This window comes from Hippichthys cyanospilos, chromosome 15, assembly GCF_059441005.1.
Source record: "Hippichthys cyanospilos isolate Australia breed blue-spotted pipefish chromosome 15, RoL_Hcya_1.0, whole genome shotgun sequence".
Lineage (NCBI taxonomy): Eukaryota > Metazoa > Chordata > Actinopteri > Syngnathiformes > Syngnathidae > Hippichthys > Hippichthys cyanospilos.
Genome location: NC_142383.1, coordinates 7008348 through 7028888, shown reverse-complemented (window position 1 = coordinate 7028888; position 20541 = coordinate 7008348). Strand labels below are relative to the sequence as shown.

General features: G+C 37.0%; 1 protein-coding gene across 2 annotated transcripts; it reads left to right on the top strand.

The window, feature by feature from the left end:
* The first annotated feature begins 1050 nt into the window (after window positions 1–1050).
* Window positions 1051–19812, top strand: lhx6a (LIM homeobox 6a). Of its 2 annotated transcripts, none has more exons than XM_088435217.1 (9): window positions 1051–1472; window positions 2035–2097; window positions 3020–3202; window positions 4331–4452; window positions 15826–16043; window positions 17261–17361; window positions 17689–17784; window positions 17866–18040; window positions 18857–19812. In XM_088435217.1, the coding sequence occupies exons 1-9, from the start codon at window positions 1404–1406 to the stop codon at window positions 18934–18936; spliced, it is 1107 nt and encodes a 368-aa protein (XP_088291343.1). In that variant the 5' UTR covers window positions 1051–1403; the 3' UTR covers window positions 18937–19812. The 2 variants fall into 2 exon arrangements, with proteins under 2 accessions (XP_088291343.1, XP_088291342.1); XM_088435216.1 differs by having other exon boundaries at window positions 15823–16043.
* The last annotated feature ends 729 nt before the right edge of the window (window positions 19813–20541 follow it).

The window sequence follows — 20541 nt, the reverse complement described above, 5'->3', positions numbered from 1 at the left end:
CAGATGGTAAGATTTTAGTACTGTAGCATGAAAAATATAACTCATATCATAATCCTGTTATACCCTTAATGTGAACCATGTAAAAACAGTAGCTCCAATGTTTTCATCTGGTTTATTTATTTTTCTGTGGAGTTGTAAGGTTATAGACAGCTAAATGTTGCTTTTTAAAGCATGCGTTTTTTATCGTTTACTTTATTTTAGTCTTTTTTTTCGCTGTATAACTCCCATAAAAATGCATTTCTTTTCCTGTAGAAATGATCGCGGTATAGCCAATTAATGCCAACTATTTTATTTCAGCGACGTGCCTGCATAGACACACTTTAACACGCATATTACACACAATTTACTTTGAAGGCTGCGAGTTTGTTTTTAAGATGCATGACGACCAACCGAATCCTCGATGGGTTTGCGACAAAACGTCCTTTTACGCTTTTTACGCGTTAAATTGCTGGCAATCAACCTAATGACGTCTGTTCCTAAATGAAATCACACACGAATTAGCCGATTTTTGAAAATGCTCACTATTCTAATTGGCCGTATATTTGTGGGGGCAATATTAACGTGAGAGCTCATTTGTCGACTTTAATTTGTGGTTTTAGAACCATTGCAAACTCATTGGTCACCGATGGTGTTGCCAAAATGTTTGACATTTGTTGTGCAAATTGTTTGGTGTTGTAATACCTTTGCCGCAATATGGATATTGTTTAAATTTTTGTTAACGTCCATCTCAAACCAAACATCATGAATACATTTGGTTTGAAAGGCGACATTTGTTGTTTTTAGTACCACGGCTCTTATTTTAAATGAACAGAAAAGCCAACGTGCTTATTTGCTTTTCTTCGTGATAAATCAGCAGTGGCACACGGGAACTTAATTTCATTTTAACACATTTTTGTTTGTAGTTAGTTATGCAAATCTACACTGCATGGTCCACCCTCCTCTTTTCCCTCAGAGAGGCGAGTCACTGGTCATAGCATTTTTTTTTTCTTTGCAGCCTCCCCACCCTCTCGTCTGCACCTTGGAAAGCGTTTGCATGGAGGAATAAGAAGCTGCGTGCAAGTTGGACTTCCTGTAAAGTCACAACTCCATCCCACCAGTGAGGGACGACGTACAGTGTACGGAAGGGGAGGGAGTGCATATACGCACATGTACATGCATGGCTTTCCACTAGACAAACGCAGGTTTTGCGTCACCACACAAGAGGAGCATCGGAGGAACAAAAACGACACTCTTGAAGGAGCTATCAAGCACGATTGAAATAATTTTAAATAAAAAAAGGGAAAAATAAACCAGGCGTAGTTCCGTACGAGCATCGGATGATCGCAGCTCAACTGGCTGCCCATCGACGACTTATTCCCGGGCTTGACTGCTGACGCTGCTCGCTGTGAAGCTCCGGGAGATTCATGTACTGGAAAAATGAAGTTTTGTCCCCTCTGTCAGAGGGCAACACGGTTCTGTCCACCGCGAAGCAGGTGAGGCGACTCTTTCGTGCGTTGGATGGAGTTTTTTTTATTTTTTATTTTGCATTTGGTGCAGAGGTGCAGAGGTGCTTTGTGCAAGTTAGCGTTTTTTTTTTAATTTGCTACTCCGTTGCGCACACGAGCACGTGTAAAAAAATAGAATTTTAATTACAAGCGTTTAAGTCCTGCGGAAAAGAAGAGAAATAAATTGCAACTCTGTGCGTGACCCGTCGCTCGCCTACTGATTGACACATGAAATAGACACTTGTGCAACCTCTCATCCGCCAGCTATTTGTAATTACAGGTAGTTTACCCCCTCGACACCCCCTGCCCCCTCCCCTCATCCCCACGCGTGTCCTGGATTGCATGGAAAAACGCTATTATTCCGGAAAGCCAATTTGAGATTTCGTTTAAAGGTGTCTTTTTGTGGTCAGGGGAAAGGGGAGGGTGGGAGGTGTTGGGGGTTTATTAAAGCCAGCATTTAAAGCAGTTCATTCACACTGGTTGATTTATCACACGGAGGATTGCACCCGTGGAAAGATCCATGATTATGACGTGACTTTGTTTGGTGTAGGTGATTTGCGGTGAGCGTCAGAGTGCTGCCGGCTGCAGCGTGGACTCCAAACACACGCAAATGGTAAGGCCCCTCTTATGTTTTATTTTATGTATTTATTTATTGTATTTAATATACCGCTGAAATGAATTTTGACAAAAACACGGCGCTGGGAAAGTAACCGAGAAATTTCAATAATTTGAAATATAAAACAATTCGGAATGCAGACGGCGAATCCCAACAGTTGCACAACCATTTTTTACGTAAATTTAGACCTTGCATGTGAGTGAGTTTGGAGATTATATTTTTTTTAAATAAAGAGTTATGCGGGCCACATAAGGGCGACAAGCCTCAATATTAACAAACATAAAATAACCTAACATTTCAAGACAACAAACTTTGATTTAAAAAAATAATGTACTCATGTGAAAATTGGCTTTCTTCAACAACAACAAAAATTAACTGTCCCTGTATTGTCCCCACTTTTAGTAAAAGCCACTTGACAAATTGAAGCAGTCCATGTTTTGCTGTGCTAAATAGTATCGCCTTAAATATAAATTTATAATTTATGAATGACTGTACTAACTCCAACACCCAAAAATGAGTGTTTTTATGAAGTGATTATTGGTTCGTGCAGGGCCCGATAATTTTATAATGCGCGAAATGATCCTAATGTATCATATTTTTCAAAAAGGTGTTAAAACAATAAAATTAAAATATTCTATAAAGCAGTAACCACTTAATAATAATATAAATGAGTTAAAAGTAAAATGATTATACTAAGAAATAATATTAGAATGCATAATAGCTATTAAATAAAAAAAATGGCACAAACATGATAAAATCACAGTTTATTAATTTTATTCACGTGACCCAGATGAGCAAAAGCCCTGCAGACAGCTCGCGCGCGAGTGTGTGTTTAAAAGTGCTGCTTGCGCGACACTTAGTTCTGATTCGTGAGTGCCCCCTCCTTGCTCCTCACCCTCCCCAACCCCCTCCTTCTCAGTCTCAGTCGGACTCGGAGTCCCAGCGGTCCAACATGGAGCGGGAGGACACACGCTCGTCCCCGAGCACGCCGTCCACGCCCTCCGTCTGCTCGCCCACCTCCACATCCAGCTCGGTGCCCTCCACTGGGAAGAACGTATGCGCCAGCTGCGGCCTGGAGATCCTGGACCGATATCTGCTCAAGGTAAACGCCCTCCCCACGTTTGTATTTTGAGTGGAGCCATAATTTCTTGCCTTGGAGGCCCGGAAAATGAACGCTAGAAAGAAACTACAAATATGGCGACCATTTTGCTTTAAAATGTTAGCTTAAAAGCGACCAAGGCACATGGGGAAAATTGGACACATTGGACATTTGATTCGTTTTGTTCATCGCGACATAGCCGATTGGAGATATTTTAAATAATTTTTTGTTGGTGTTTTAATGCCTGTCAAATCAGTATGTCACGTGTAGGCGATCTTGTTTTCTTCCCTCGGTTACCCCGATGTGTGAATTCAATTTAAAATTACACACATTTAACATGAGAAATCATATTTATATATACGGCATGGTAAATATACGAGTAACAAGCAAATGGTATTATGAACGGGATCTTTAATCACATTAACAAATTATTTTAAATCATCACTGCAGTTAATTTGTACTGCTAAATTTGAGCTATCTGAATGAAAACAATTTTCATTCGCAGCCATGATCTTAATTCGGTTTCAACATTTTTTGAAAGCTGCATAATAGATGCTTACTGTTTATGAAAATATTATTATAGAATAGAATAGAATAGAATAGAATAGAATAGAAAATAATTTCTATTGTCATTGTTCAGCGAAATTGGAAATCATGGCAGATTTGATTTGTTTTACTCTACAAGCCGTGCTTTTTATACATTTTTGAGGTTATATAATTCTCACCTATTTTAAATACGGTTGCCAGCAGTTTTTCAAATGAAAATTTCAATTCGTCGCGCTTTTTAATTCTGATCCAGTTAAAAAGAATACTACAAAACGCCCTTCATTATAGTTTTTTTGAGTATTATTTCTGCTCTTTAAAGTAAATGTTAGTGGAGACATTAATATGATTTCCCCACCATAGCTCGATAATAATAAACCATATTTAGACCACACGATTATCTATTTATAAATGATGCGAACGAAATAAATAATTGCAAAGTGGTGTCTGAATATTGAAAATAAATTGCCGTTTCATTTTTGATATAATTTAACAATAATGGATTGTACGGAGTAATTTGTAAATATTTGTTAATTTGTATTCGTGTGTGTTTTGTGTGTGTGTGTGTGTGTGTGTGTGCACGTTCAGGTGAATAACCTGATCTGGCACGTGCGCTGCCTGGAATGTTCTGTGTGCCGGACGTCGTTACGTCAGCACAGTAGCTGCTACATCAAAAACAAGGAGATCTTCTGTAAAATGGATTATTTCAGGTAGGGTAAGTTTACGAAACGACTTTATTTGCAAAACACTCTCATTTCCTCCCTTTCTCTCTTCCAAAATTTCTCGTCTTAAAATGTTCACACCCGTGTTTTATGTGCGGGTTTGAAACGCCCATGGTTAGTGTTTTGTGTTTGTAATGATGCGTTTAATATGTTCACAATACGAGAAATAGCGCGATGATTATAATGATAACATATAACGAATCTTTGTTCTAATTATTGCTGCATTTTTTTTTATTACTCTATATCATTTACTCGTTTATTGCTGAATATTAGCAACATAGTTGCAAATCACCAATGAAAAACACAATTTTCTTTTGGTCTAGTATTCAATGTTTGAAAGATCGTTCCTTTAAAATAAAATGAAATTGAGTAAAAGGTCAATAGAAGAACTGTATGAAAGTCGTCCGTCATAAAAAATATGAACACATAAGTTATATATTTCTCGTATTTCTAGCTGCGTTTAAAACATAAAACATGAATAACCACATAAATATATATTTGAAATTCTAACATCTTGCTGCTCAATCAACCTAATGATGAAAAATGTATAATGAATAAAACGTTGAACGATGACTTAGCTGCCTTCGAAAATGTGGACGTCAAGACAATGTTGCAGAGGCAGGAAAATAAAGATGTTTTCTTGTTTACATTTATTTATTTATTTTGCTTCATTTCACAAACACATTGAAAGCAAAAACACGGAAGCCAAACTAAAGCTGTCGGCAGATTTTAACACGACGATCAACAAGTGAATTCTGTAAAATAGCACAACCATATTAAATGCAACAATAAACACGACTTTTATTAGCAAAAAAATAAATCATATCTTTAAGCTTTTTTTTCTTCTTCTTTTACTTGCATGATAGAGAAACCGCCCAAAATGCATGTATGATGCAATCGCAGTCAGGGACAAACACAGGGTGTTGTCATTTTTTTCATCATGGAGGAGGATGAGGGGGAGGAGGATAAGTGCTGAGAGCAAGACTGTGGATTTCTTTTATTTGCTACAGACAATTATATCACACCTTTTAACACGTGCTGTATTACATTTGAACAAAAGTTTGGAAGCAATATCAAATGTATAATTCAGCTCCATAAAGATGACTGAGAAGATGTGCAAAGAAATAATTGGGTTTTGATCAACATTTTTTGTTTGCCGAATAATCCAATCAATGGTTCTTCGACCGTTGGTGATTTAAGTGTTAATCTAAAATCAATGAACGCATGGTTTGGAATCAAAATGGGGACTACGAATGACTTTTTATTGGGTGAATACTTTTTACTTGGTGATCATCAGAAATGCTCACAATGGGTTTCTACTATTGATGTTGTATATAGTCACGTATTTTGTTATTAGTTATGATAGTGTTGTGGCGTTTTTTTTTTTTTTTTAGAAGAGTGCTTTTAGTACCACCTAAAAAATATTGGTTCTCCAAGAATCATGATCAACTTCAAATAGCAGAGGTTTAATTCCTAAAAGATCGTTTAAGTCGCAGCAATATTATGCACCGTTTGAACATGAAAGATGTTCATTAATATAGGAAAAAAAGAATGATTTCCTTCAAGTGTATTCCACACGTGAATTATATTGAAACTTTGCTCGAATAAAAATGTAAACAAGATCAGGTCTTACAGAACGAATGCAAATGTATTTCAGTCAAAAGTCAGGTTAATTTGCAGTGATTCTTTCAGGAACCGCACTTTAGGGATCATTGTTTTAGTGTGTTTGGGTTTAGACCAGAAAATCCAGGCGTAAGGACACAAATGTCAGCGTGTGATCGAAACCTGACACAAAACCACGGCTGAGGTTTATAATCACCAGCAATTAGTCGGCCTCCACCCCAGACCTCCAGACCAGCAATTAGACCGCCCCGAGTGCCTGGTCAGCACCTTCCGAATGTGATTCTTATCCCAAACCGACAGACGTGTTGGCCCTTCGCTACACACAGCCCACTATGTGTAAAGAAACGCACACTTATACTGTATATCACCTCGCTTGACACCGCCACACAAACACAGCTTGGGCTCTCTGTTTATTTATGCATGTCCAGCAGCTGTCAATCATTTGCTTTTTATTATTTTCACTACACACATTTCTGTTTGCTCTGTCGGGTTCCTACTAATACTCGAGCTGACCCCTTTCCGTTTAAACGCTCCCTCACCGGTCACCCCCCCAACCCCGCGCCCCCAAACTGCTCCCCGGACTGTGAGCCATTATTAAATATGTAAAACAGACGATAAGTGTATGCGAGGCCCTTCCAGCCGGAGAAGTGGTCAGGAAGGGTACGAATGGCTGTCACGTGGCCAGATGTTATGCCATCATCACCAATGAACTGTATAGTAAATCCTTTAACTCAATTATTGGCAGCCTGGCAGCGGCTGTAATCTTGTGTTTCCGATCGGGGCCCAACGCACTTTATTTAAAGTCCTTTGAGGGTCATACAAGAAAATACGATGCAGCTATGCAAGATCATTTGTGGCTCTTCTGAAGCTTTAGTTGTTTTAAGAACAGCGATAAGGCCGGTCAAATGTTTTGACAGAGCTTCTGTTTCTCACCAAGCAAAATTGTATAGTTCAAATGTGTAATGCTCACCTGAATATTTCAATATCACAGAACGAGGAACACACACCTCTAGAGCACATACTTAACTTCTAGGTTTAGGAACCATATTTGGTTATTTGAGTGGGACAGCATGCATCACCACATGGGAGTAGAAACATACCGTCTTCCAGCCAATATAATAAAAACAAGAGGGCTAAGATTTGATATGAATATACGGTAAATATGGCCGAATATTGACCCTATTAAAAGTTTTTTTGTTTGTTTGTTTTGTCTTTTTTTGTTTTTTATTAAATGAGCAGTTCAGAATATCAAAGAATTAAAAGTACTGAGAACTTTTGCGGTGCATTTATTGCACTCACACTTCGTGCAAGTTACAGGAGATATTTTTGTGTGTGGGGGAGATTTGGTCATGGTTGCGATCTAATCTAATCTAATCTAATCTAATCTAATCTAATCTAATCTAATCTAATCTAATCTAATCTAATCTAATCTAAAAACTATTTTTGTGTTCCATTGAATGTGAAATTGTTTTTATTAGATCCGTGAAGGAAAATCAATACATTAATTAATCCCTGAATTGCACTCACATGTCACACCAGTCACATTTGCTGTTTGTGTTTGTGTGTGTGATTTGTTCGTGGGATGCAGTTAGTGTTAGGGACAAGCAAATGGAGACACATATTTGGGCGACAATTACTTCCTATATAAAAGAAGTTCAAACCTGATACATTGAAGGATCTGATCAGATTGAGCCAAATCAAATCAGATCAGATCAGATCCAATTTGGTTTGACGTAATATGATGCAATGTATAATATAATATAATATAATATAATATAATATAATATAATATAATATAATATAATATAATATAATATAATATAACATAACATAACATAACATAACATAACATAACATAACATAACATAACATAATATAATATAATATAATATAATATAATATAATATAATATAAATATAATATAATATAATATAATATAATATAATATAATATAATATAATATAATATAATATAATATAAGTCTAGTGAATTCAGTTGATGGTAGTAGTAGACATAGACATAGACAAATAAATTGTATTTAAACAGTAAAAACGCTGAAAAATATTTTCCTATGATGAAAATTTTGACATATGACAAAAGATGGAGGTGGGCACACATTTGTATCAGATTCTTATATTATTATGGTTTATTATGGCGTGAATATCAGAAATTCAAATAGTCCGTTTTTTTGAGAAGCAGATGTGTGATAATGGTCACCTCTGTCTAAAAAAGTCCAATCGTATTTTTTCCATTCCATTTTCTTTTTAGTTTAACTTTAAAGAGTTGGGAAGGGTCCAGAATCTTTTGGACTACTTTTAAAACCTCTGGAGATGTTTCCTCATCTATGTCACTCTCTCATCTGGCTTTGGACTGACAGTTGCTTTAATGGGACGTAATAGCAGGATATCAGAGTGAATTTCCTTCGATGTGTGTGTGTGTGTGTTTTGGTTGAGATGGGGTTGGTAGAATAAATTCACGTTTGTGTGTGTGTGTGTTCGGATAGAAGTGCAGGACAGAGCCCACGCTGTCTCAAATCTATTCTAAAATCTATGTTTCAGGCACTGGAATTTTACACACACACACGCATAGAAACACAGAGGAAGTCTCACGGCTGTTCTAATCAGGAGCACATTGGGGTGCTCGTACTGTACCCGGAGTGAGCTTTGTTAAGACAAACGTGTTCATGTGTGTGGCTGAATTGTCGCAGTAATTACTCATCAACCCACCTCTGGTTAGGTGATTAGGTTTCCACGGCAACCAGCCTCATGTAGAAATGCAAGTTTTTCATATAAAAGACGGAATTAATCAAAAATGATAATAAGACATCTGTCATACAAAGATTCAATTCTTCGACACTTCCTGAATTAAAGCTGGATATTGTGCATGATGGAAATGATTATTTATAGGCCTCCTTCCTTTGTACACTATTATACAAAACCACATATCATAAAAAGTCTTGTGTGATCATTTGAACACAGATTATTATGGGGTACTCACCAAAATACTGCAAAACTAACAAATATAACACAGAAAATGTCCGGACTGTATTTTAATTTTTTGTAATCAATGTTAATATTTATCAAACACAGTACATATTACAGTAATCCCCTCCCCCCAAATGCATTTATTCCATTCGGTGACAACTTTTCGTTGAGTTGGTGGGAGAAATCGCTTATTTAAAATGTCTTGGAGTGTGGCATGTGGCATCCATTTTAAGAAACCATGTTATACGGAGAGACCTGCAGAATAATCAGGAGTGAAATATCCACTGTATTTTTGTTTTTAATTTGCACAGCTTTTGTTATTTCTTACAGCGTAGTACTGTACAAATGGAACCCTGGGATCCGGGTGCAGGGTAAAAAAAAATAGGGGGGTACATGGGGATGAAGATAGAGAAGGCGGGGGCCTCAAAATGAGTGATGATTTGCAGCGTTCTCTGGGTTTTGTCTACAGAGTAAAAAGCTGACAAGCTGTCATGGTAGATTAGTAGCTGCGTCCCACAATGTTTTGCTTTTTACTGTATCGCAAGAGGGGCGCAGGGCCATAACAATCTGGAATGATACGCCAGTACAGTACAACGTAAGCCACAAAGTCTATTTGTCTCCAGAGTGGCTTTATTGGAATATATCATTGACAAGTTAGGCAAACTTGCTCAATGTGTTCCAAACAGGCCTGTTTTGATGACAATGAATGGTGGAATTCAGTGAAATAGTTTTCTATGGACGTTATTGGTTTGGCAGTTTAAGTATGGTACATTACAGTGATATATTGTACACTGATTGAAACGCAATTGCGCTGTTATATATTTATTTGGGTGATTTCCAGTTTATGGCAGGTTTGACCTTTAAGATGTGTTCTTTTTTGGGGGGGGAATTTATGCTCTCAACATGCAGCATCCTTAAGCTTCACATCACAGAGATCCATGTGTCCAGTTCCCATCTTGTGCTGTTTTTTCCGATTTACATGTATTTATCCAAGCAACCCATATCAGGGCTCACCATAGTTTTGAAACTCAGAGCTGTAGTATGTCTTAAGAACTATTTAATGCATTGGGCGACCTGTTTGTTTACCCTTACGTCCAAATTATTTTTAATTTTGTAGTAATTGAAGGGATACCAAACTCATGTTGCCAAATTCAGCTGTATTTTTTATTTTTGTGTATACTTAATTTCATTGAAAAATAAATCATGTACATTTACTACATTTAAAACACATTTCCACTTGCTGTCGCCTGAAAATGACCTCACAGTCACAATATCCATATGCAGTATTCAGATACTGTATTTATGTGATGTGCACCATGAAAAAAGACCTGCCAAGAACAGACAGGAACTTCACGTCACAATCCAATAGCACGCCATGGAGGCAAATATTTGCAATAGTTGTAGTGTGCTTTTATTTTGAAGTAGGTCTTTGTAGCTGTGCTGGTGGAGTGGCCATCTAGAGTCCTTAATAATTATTTTTATTGCCATCGTGTGCTACCAATGTCAACACACCACCATTAAAATAAATCATATTTATTCGATGTTTACAGATTTTTAGTAACCGCGAGTCAATTACGCACAAGTCTCGAGTGTTAGCACTAGCTGCTCATGCGGTCCATTCAAATGCAATCGTACATTTGAAACTCACATAGAAAAGTCCATCAATACATTAAATGTCAAACACTTCAAATATCTAAACAATGTGGGCTTTCTATCAATCTGTAAAAGCTGACTTATAATCAAGAAGAACAATGGAGTGTAAGTTATGTTAATATTTAAGTAATTATAATTTATAGTCCATCCAGTCACTATTAATACCTAATAAAAACAAAACAAAACTGGGCTTCTGTGTTCCATTCAAGTGGTTGGTAGTGCCTTGGGTATATATAAAGTATACTTTTTATGACATTCACTGTTAAAAAAAACAAAAACAAAACAAAACAAAAAAAAAACAAAACAAAGCAAAAAAACTGCAGTGTTTTTAAAGTCTGAACAAGAACAATATTCAGAGCCAATATTTGCATGCAAAAATTACTGTGGAGCTCTGCATCACGTGTGCTTCAGGCTCAAGTAGTGATCAATCACTGTTCAGTTTGTGAATATCATGTGACCAAACCCGGAAAAAAGGTGAGCTGTGATTGGTCACTTACATGAGCCTTGAACACATGTGACGTCATTTTCAGTTGACAACAAGTGGAAATTGTGGGTTTAAAGGTATTAGATGATTTTTAAATGAATTGCGAAATAACTTAAGTATCCCTTATGATGCTTGTATTCAACTCCTGTATGTAAAGACACTGGTGGTGTTAGTGAATATTCACAATTATTAATAGCAATGATTTGCAGTATCAAAACAGATAAACAGGAAATTACAATATTGTACTGTCTTTAAAAAGACAAGTCAACAAAATTCAAATAACAAAACCAACCCATTCAAAACAAACCCTAGGGAATCACAATAACTCATTACTGATGTTTGTGCACCTAAAATTTACTTAACACAGAGACGAACAACCTTTCACAAATCCAATCACACCTAAAGACAATTTAATAAATCCAATACACCTTCCATGCATGTTTTTGGAGTGCGGGAGGAAGCTGGATTACCCGGAGAGCTGGATTTGAACTTGGGCCTCTGAACTGTGAGGCATGTCCAAAATGTTGATAAAGAACTACACAATCATCAGGCCACAAACACATTGCAATACATCCGAAAAATAACATAAAAATTATATTTAACAGAAATATACACACACACAAAACACTCCAATTCAAAGGTGGATAATTTTTAATTTTCATTTATTTAGAATTCGGTGCCTCATTTGGCAATAATATCATAAGTTTCCCACCAGTGGGCAAGTGTGTGCGACCTTCAGGCATGCTATAGTTGCCTATAAATAGTCTAGTTGAATATAACTGCATGTATGGATGGGATAGAGCACCAACAAGAGGAGGAGAAGACGCTGGTGAAGATTCAGGGCACAACAGTGGGCTTTCATCCCAGACGGAGTGGACTTGAGTGGGCTGGTTCTTTGCCAAAATCCACTCAAGTGGCAGCCCTTGTACTTCCCCCGCTGCAAATCCCCCGCGCCACCCATCTGTAATTCGCCCTTTGCCTTCACTTTGCTTTTGTCTCTTCAACGTCTGAGGGGCGGTCATAGCTTGTCTTGTTTTTCCCTTTGTGTGTCCTTTGTGCCTTGTGTTTTACTATCTGTGGTTGATATTATGTGCATTGACTTTTGAGTCCCTCACAACAGCTTTGTGTCATGTTACAATTGTAGTCTTTGTTTAATGTAGGAAGTCAGACTGGCAGCAAGGGCTTGACTGAGTCATTGATGTTTTTAAGCACGGTGAAGTGGTCGCCGGCGGGTTTCATGAAGACATATTATGTTTGCATGAAAGTGGTTCCTAACGTTAACTCTATTTCTATACACAAATGTAGAAACGCATGTTTATGTATTTTAACTCATTCAATGCCAGCGAGGTGTTTTCGCGTTTGTTTTCAAGAGGCCAGACATTCCATTCCAGATGCTTGAGTATTAAATCAATACTTAAGTACATCAAGGACATTTATTTCCAGATACTTAAGTATTAAATCAATACTTTGTCAAATCAAAACTTAAGTATTAAATCAATCCATAAGTATCCGTGATTGAATGTCTGGACTCTCAAAAAACGTGAAAATACGTCTTTAGCGTTGAATGAGTTAACTTTCGAAAGTTGTTCAATGGGTCTTTGGAGACAAATAAATAAATCACACACTTTGTAAAGCCAAGCTCTTTATTACGCTTCATTGGTTGTTCATATTTTGTTTACCGTCTTAAAGCTCAAGTTAATGATGTGAGCCTTCTCAAATGCTGCTGGAGTGTAGTGCTGATGGACAGAACTAAACCTATACATGAGAAATTTTGAGAATCAGCTTTGATTGTTTTGTTGTACCGCTGCATGTATATTCATATTAAAGGATCAAAGAAAGCTAGTATGTCTGCAAAACATTTGATCGTTTTATCTTAATTCCAAGATTTAACTCAACCATCGTATTTTTCAGACGATAAAGCGCGCCAGATTATAAACTGCAAAAAACAAAAATGCAATAGTAAATGAATTTTTGTCATGTATAGGCTACATCGGACTAAGGGCTGCAAGTTGTACATCAGATTTTTCCACAGAAAGATGCTATGTTTGTAAAATTATTGTGTTAAAAACTTTTTTTTTAAACTGCCTGTTTACAGCAACATCAGGTCTTCAACATAGATTGAACATACATGCATGTTTAGAGATACGAGCAGCATCAAAATCCTTAAAAAAAAAAAAAAAAACAGACACACTCCTGTTGTTAGAATACTGCGCCAACACAACAGAAACCCATTTACTGGTAGAGTGTGCCCTCTGGTGGCGACTAAAATAACAGTTCAAGCTCAAAATTAATACTTCTATCGTGTCTTTTTATCTCTTCCTTTGTTTGCTGGTAAATTTCCCTCTGGTGGGTGGTTTAAAAACTGCAGAAACGCCACATTGGACTATAGACCACAGGGTTTAAAGCTTGAGATAAAAGTAGTGGATGTAATTCTGAGGTGTCCTGTGTCACGTGATGAGAAAGATGTAGTGGCAAAAGCAGACAGGACACGGCATTGGGGGAGTAAAATTTTTTATTTATAAAATGACGGGAGTGGATGCAGAAGCAAAAACACAGCCTTTACACAGCCCTACAAAAAAACAACCTGGAAATTAGACCTGAAACACTGGAACTGGAAAACTAGATCTGGAAAGCACAGCTTGAAAGTTTGGTGCAATTTCAATATTGAAAGAGGCCATTCTTAACTCCATGTGACAAAATAAATGAGCAAATTGAGGAATGAATGCACTTTTATACACTACCTGTTAAACAGCATTTGCTTAGGAGATGTTTTGTGTTTTCATCCCGCATGAAGCCTTCATGTGCGGAGTCTGCTCTGTCTCCATCATCACAATGTTTGTCTCATTCTGTCCTCGAATACATTTACCATTGCGCCAACGGTTCCAATAAGCAGCACGTGTTTATTTCAGATATTAACGCCTCATTTTGGCTACGTCCGTCATTAATCATTTGTTGTCCTTGCAACGTTTACGTTCTCGTTCCAAAACCCTCATCGGCAGGCCATGTGCCCCCCCATCACTGTTACTATTGGTTACAGCCACTACATCGAGTGATATCATCCACGTGGAAAAACTTCCATAGTGTACTAGACATGTGTTCCAATGAAGTGTGCCTTCTAGGATTTTGCTCTATGGTGAGGACCAAATCCTGAGTTTTACTGTCTTCTTGTAGTTGTGGTGACCATTTTGAGGAAGCCCACATGGGCAGACCTCTTTTTGAGGGTCATGTCTTCCTTTAACAGTATAGATTTGAGTAGGATTTTGGTTGAGGTTAGGGTAAGGGTTAAAGGTTAGGCAATCTGGTGTGGTGGTCAAGGTTAGGGGTTAGGGAATGCATTACATCAATGGGATGTCCTCACTATGGGAGAAAACCTTCTTGTGTGTGTGAGTGTATGTGAATAAGGATTTTTAGGCATCAAGAACTGTATATTGCAAGTGTTGGTCTGTTTACATTAAGAACTTTGAGCATAGGCCACATCCTCCTCCAAAGTTTCTGCAATCCTTCCAAAAATTTAAAATGGTTCAGGAGCGAATATTAATTAAAAAAAAACAACAACAAAAAACAAAGAAAAAAAATGGGGCAGTGTAATGTGGTATTGGATTAGTACATGCGCCTCGTACTTCATACCCTCTGGTCCGTCAACGCTAAATGTCGTATCAATATATATATATATATATATATATATATATATATATATATATATATATATATATATATATATATATATATATATATATATATATATATATATATATATATATATATATATATATATATATATATATATATACACATGTGAATAAGGTCTTACAAATGACTGGTGGATTAAGAATGAAGTAGGTAATGAATTAGATACTAAATAAAATGGATCACTTTCGGTTCCCTAAATAGTAAAGCAATCACTTAGTTTCTAAAAGTAATTGAGATACTTTAGATACTAATGCAATCTATTTTAGGTAGTAAGCACTGAAGTAATTAAATAAGGTACTCAAGTACTAAAGTCATCAATTACTTTAGGTTCTTAAGATGCTTAAGTAATTGATTATTCTAAGTAATTGCTACTTAAATACTCAATTAACTAAAGTAACACTTACTATATAATTTAGTACTAGCCATTTTTTGACACTCCTTTAGCCAAGAACCTGATCAAAAAATAGGCAAAGTTACAGATGTGAACCTGGAATTGATTGTTTGAAAAAAAAATACATGGTCACCACGACTACAAAAAGAGGAAGTCAATCCCAACATTTTCTTTACACTAATATGATTTTTACAAAATTATTTTCTACTCAGCCCCATTCGTCTACACTGTATTCTGATTGATATTGAGTGTGTGGAATGTGAATTAATTTTTAATTGTTCAATTAATGTTACTGTAAAAAGTGGTTTGGGATAAAAATTGCTTGTAATTTTGATTAAAAGAAAATAGCAAACATTTGAAAACACGGAACACTGAAATGAGCAATTGACTGGTGATCAGTTCAAGGTCATCCGGGATAAAGTAGGTCCCACCTCAGCTGAGGCTCTAATGAGAACAAATGATAAAGGAAATGGATGGATAGATCTAGTTGTGTTTCCTGTGCCTCAGTCGTTCTTGTCCTCTGTCCCTCACAGTAGGTTTGGTACTAAGTGCGCCCGCTGCGGGCGTCAGATCTACGCCAGCGACTGGGTGCGGCGCGCCAGAGGCAACGCGTACCACTTGGCGTGCTTTGCGTGCTACTCATGCAAGAGGCAGCTGTCCACGGGGGAGGAGTTTGGCCTGGTTGAGGAAAAGGTGCTGTGCAGGATCCACTACGACACCATGGTAGAGAACCTCAAGCGAGCGGCGGAGAGCGGTGAGTGGCCACAATTATCGGGGCGCTTCTTCATATTCATATGAATTCAGTTTAATGTCTACTATTTGTCTCATATGGACAACTAATATTACTACAATATACTACCACAATAATCATAATAATAACAATGATAATAATAAGGGCGGCTCGAAAGATGAGTGGTTAGCACGCCTGCCTCACAATTAAGGGACACAAAGTCGATTCCAGCTGGCTCTGGCCTTCCTGTCTGGAGTTTGCATGTTCTCCCCAAGCCCGCATGGGTTTTCTCTAGGGCACTCCCTAAACAGGCATGGCAGGTGTATTGGACACTCTAAATTCTCCTTCGGTAAGACTGGTTGTTCATCCCGGTGTGCCCTGTGATTGGCTGGGAAACAATTCAGGGTGTCCTCCCGCCTACTGCTCAAAGTCAGCTGGGATAGGCACCAGCAAGCCTGTGACCCTTGTGAGAATAAGCGGCTCTAGAAAATGGATGGATGGATGGATGAATGGTTGATAAAAATAATGATCATAATATTTGAACAATGTAATATATTATATTACACTGTCATGATCACTACACCAACAACTTCAAGGCATTGTTTTGTTCAAGTATTACTGTTACTATACTATTATTATTGTACTTCTACTATTATTAATACAAATAGTACTACTACTAATCCAGATAATGATAAGAACTATAATGATGATAATAATATATTTGAATAACTTCAACTTTTACAATACAATACTATGGAATACAATACAATACGATCACCCCCAATAAAATGTGTCATTTTGTTCAAGTAAAACTATGAAAGATAATCTGTTGGTGCTTAAAAACACCAAGGATAAAGTATTACAGCACACTTAACATCTATTTTTCACACTACAGTTGAGTGGTATGGGTTTTGCTGAGCTGGATGCTTCACATCCTGCGTATGGCTTTTACCATGACAATCTGGAGGTTAAGGCTGCGGTCTTAAACAAAGCAAGTCGCTAGTCAATGTTTACATTCAGTCACCATATTTAAGCAACTTTTTTGAGAGGGAGGGCTGAGGGAGAGATGAATGACAAATGAAAGGTCCTGGTACAACACCCCAATTCGCAAATGTTATCCCATCCGGAAATACGACAAACCAAAATTTGTAACAACAGCAACGTTGTTTAAGTGAGCTTTCTGATGTGCCTGTTAGGAAAGTTCACTGGAAAATTTTAATCTGCTTATTGTACTTTTTTAGGCAATGGTATCACATTAGAGGGAGCTGTTCCGACGGAACAAGACAATCAGCCCAAACCGGCCAAAAGGGCACGAACTTCTTTCACTGCGGAACAGCTACAGGTGACACAAAGAGAACTCTTTTGATTATTGTTCATTTTCATTGTTTTGTGTTTTACGTACGTCATATATATGAATTCAGTTTAATGTTGTTATACATGAAAAAATATTATAAACTACAAGTGAGAATGAAATATTATTAGAAATGTGTTGCATAGGGTTGTGCTCCAAAGTTTAAATGACTCGAAAACATACTATACAGAATACAGAAGTAAAGGTATATACCACCATTCACCACTAGTTGGCAGAAATATGAGCACTTATGAGCATAAGTGTATCAAGAAGTTGCCCCTAGGTGGTACTTTAAAGTGACTTGTCATTTGTGTGCAGATCATGCAGGCGCAGTTCGCCCAGGACAACAACCCAGATGCTCAAACATTACAAAAGCTAGCCGACATGACGGGTCTCAGCAGGCGAGTAATACAGGTGAGTCCCTATGAGAAAACACTTTCATCAGTCATTTGTGGACGCGGGATACATAATATGCGGTTGCATCACTCTTCATAGGTGTGGTTTCAAAACTGCAGAGCAAGACATAAAAAGCACACGCCCCAGCACAGCGGCGGCCCCCAAGGGCACCCCCAGTCCAGGATACCCTCGTCTTTGCCGGATGAGCTTCACTACTCCCCCTTCGGCAGCCCCGACCGGGCGCGCATGGTCGCCCTACACGGATACATCGACAGTATGTCTTTCCCGTTTGCTTGCAATTTTCCCCCCAAAATACATGCAGATATAGAATAGATGAATATTTCATCTGCGTATATATTCAAGCTACAAACAAATATTAGTATAATTTTATAATTATCAATAATGCACAAATAAAACCCCAAAGTAAATAACACTAAACTGTGCATGCAAATAAAACTTTTATTTAACTAATGGAGGTTTGTAAAAATTGTTATATGTAATTTTATATAAAAAAATACAACCATGAACTAAATCTCAAATAAAGCAATTAAAAAAAAATTGCAATAAAATACATGTAATGTTTGAAAAAAAATCAGTTGATTTTTAATTTAGATTATATCATATAATTATAATAATGTATAGATTATATTAAAAATATATTTTAGTGTAGTATTATTATAATTACATCATATAATTTAACATAAAATATTGTAGCCGAAAAAGTTCAAATAAAAAAAATGACGATAAGAAAAAACTTCACTTTCGACTTTCCTATTCATTCATGAAATATATACACCTGTCTATTTTGACAAAAAAATAATACTACTAATACTTATAATACTCACTTGACTAATATACAAAATAATTGAAGCGATATATTTTCAAAAATTCAATTATTCATTTTTTATATATATATATATATATATATATATATATATATATATATATATATATATATATATATATATATATATATATATATATATATATATATATATATATATATATATATATATATATATATATATATATATACACAACTGTTTTGCATACAGGATTTTAGTAGTAGTTGTGTTTGTGGGTTTTTCAGGTCACCCGTTCTCCGTGTTGACCTCCCAGAGTCTCCCCCATCAGGCTATGTCGCTGCCTCAGCTGCCCCTTAGCCGCTAGCACACGGCCACGACCCTGACCTTTAAGGACTCCCTAAAACCTCCGCAAGCCGACCCTTGACTGCCAATCACCGACGTCCGCGTGGCAACTGTGAGGTCAAGCGGGCGGAGAGACACACACCTTTTTGTGCTCCAATGGAATGTTCCGTCTCTACATGTATGTCGTCTTTGATCATACGCATCGTAGACCCGGCACTGTTATGAATTTCGAGGCCTTTGGAAAGTGGAAGTGACTCAAGCAGGACTGAAGCCTCTGGAGAGCTGCAAATGAATAAAGCATCTTGGGAGGGCGATTTGTCACGGTGGCTCAGTGGTGGGGCTCAAACTGTGGTCAGCAAGACCTTGGAAGTCCACCAAAAAGAAATTCACTCATGACTCATACAAAAAAAAAAAAAACAATCCCTTGTGTTGGAAAGCCTCATTTCCAAATGTCGATTATGTCAATGCTTTCAATGCCTAAAAATGAAGGATGACCGCAAAGCACAGAGTATTTCATAAATTTCAGGTTTCTTTAAACAGACTGAATACTGGTTAATCATACCCCTGCAAAAAAACAAAAACAAAATACATGGAATAAAATAATGCCTGTCTTTGCTTGGAGTGAAACAGTTTTGGTACAAAGCTGACAAAAAGGGAACATACTAGTAAGATGTGACTTTGTGTGTGTGTGCGTGTGTCTTTGTGTGTATGTGTTAGGGAAGGTCTGTGCATCACGTACAGTACTTAAGTGCCACGGCAATTGTGTAAAAAAAAAAAAAAAAAATGGATCCAACGTGAACCTCAACGTCCTTGTATTTATTGAGATGAAAAAATATCCCTGTAAAGCACTTTTGTTTGATTTTTGCAAAATAAAATAAAAAAAAACAAAAACAATGAAATGAAAACACAAAGGTTTATTTGATAGACTGTGCATCATCAATGTTTTGTGTAAACAAATGCAATAAAACAAATGTGACTTGTGGTCAATCAATGACTTGTACACTGAGTGGCTCGCAAACAAAATGGGAAACAAACCTAGATTTCAATTTTTACTCAGTACCAGATACAAGTTTGGAAACACCTTCAAATTTAAACAGCCTCAAACTCATTAAAAGTTCAACACATTTAAGCTAAACAGCCTCAAACGTATTAAAAGTTCAACAAATTTAAGCTATTAACTCTTGATAATGTACAGCTGAAATTTGAAAGCCATTCCGGGTCATAATTGTGGGAATCTGCAAAAACACGTCACCTTGAATACATCACTCCTACACGAGATGCAGGCATGCTAACAATGTTGGAGTTGACAGACTTCTCTGCACACGATTCAGCACAAGGCAAGTTTTATTCCAAGACATGATTGGCAGTGAGAAAATAGATCTTGGGAGCAAACTGGAGATTATGCAGTGTGCTAAGGCAAATATGCATTGTAAGCTAACATTAGTATGTTTAGTGGTCATTGTTATAAACAGCATTTTGGTGTGTTTAAGGGTGATTATTATTCAGGTTTTTTCCTAGAATTTTAAATTTGAGGGTTCTACTGTCAGGGTGTAGCCAGAAATCTTTCATTGGGATCCCCAGGATGACAACATTGCCCATCACACTCATAATCAAATAGAAAGAAGTC

Bases quoted from the DNA above. Each gene is read 5' to 3' on its own strand.
- lhx6a (XM_088435216.1), top strand. From the start codon at position 1,404: ATGTACTGGAAAAATGAAGTTTTGTCCCCTCTGTCAGAGGGCAACACG. The intron at 3,203-4,330 runs GTAAACGCCCTC...GTGCACGTTCAG, and splicing joins TGGACCGATATCTGCTCAAG to GTGAATAACCTGATCTGGCA. The intron at 16,044-17,260 runs GTGAGTGGCCAC...GTACTTTTTTAG, and splicing joins CAAGCGAGCGGCGGAGAGCG to GCAATGGTATCACATTAGAG.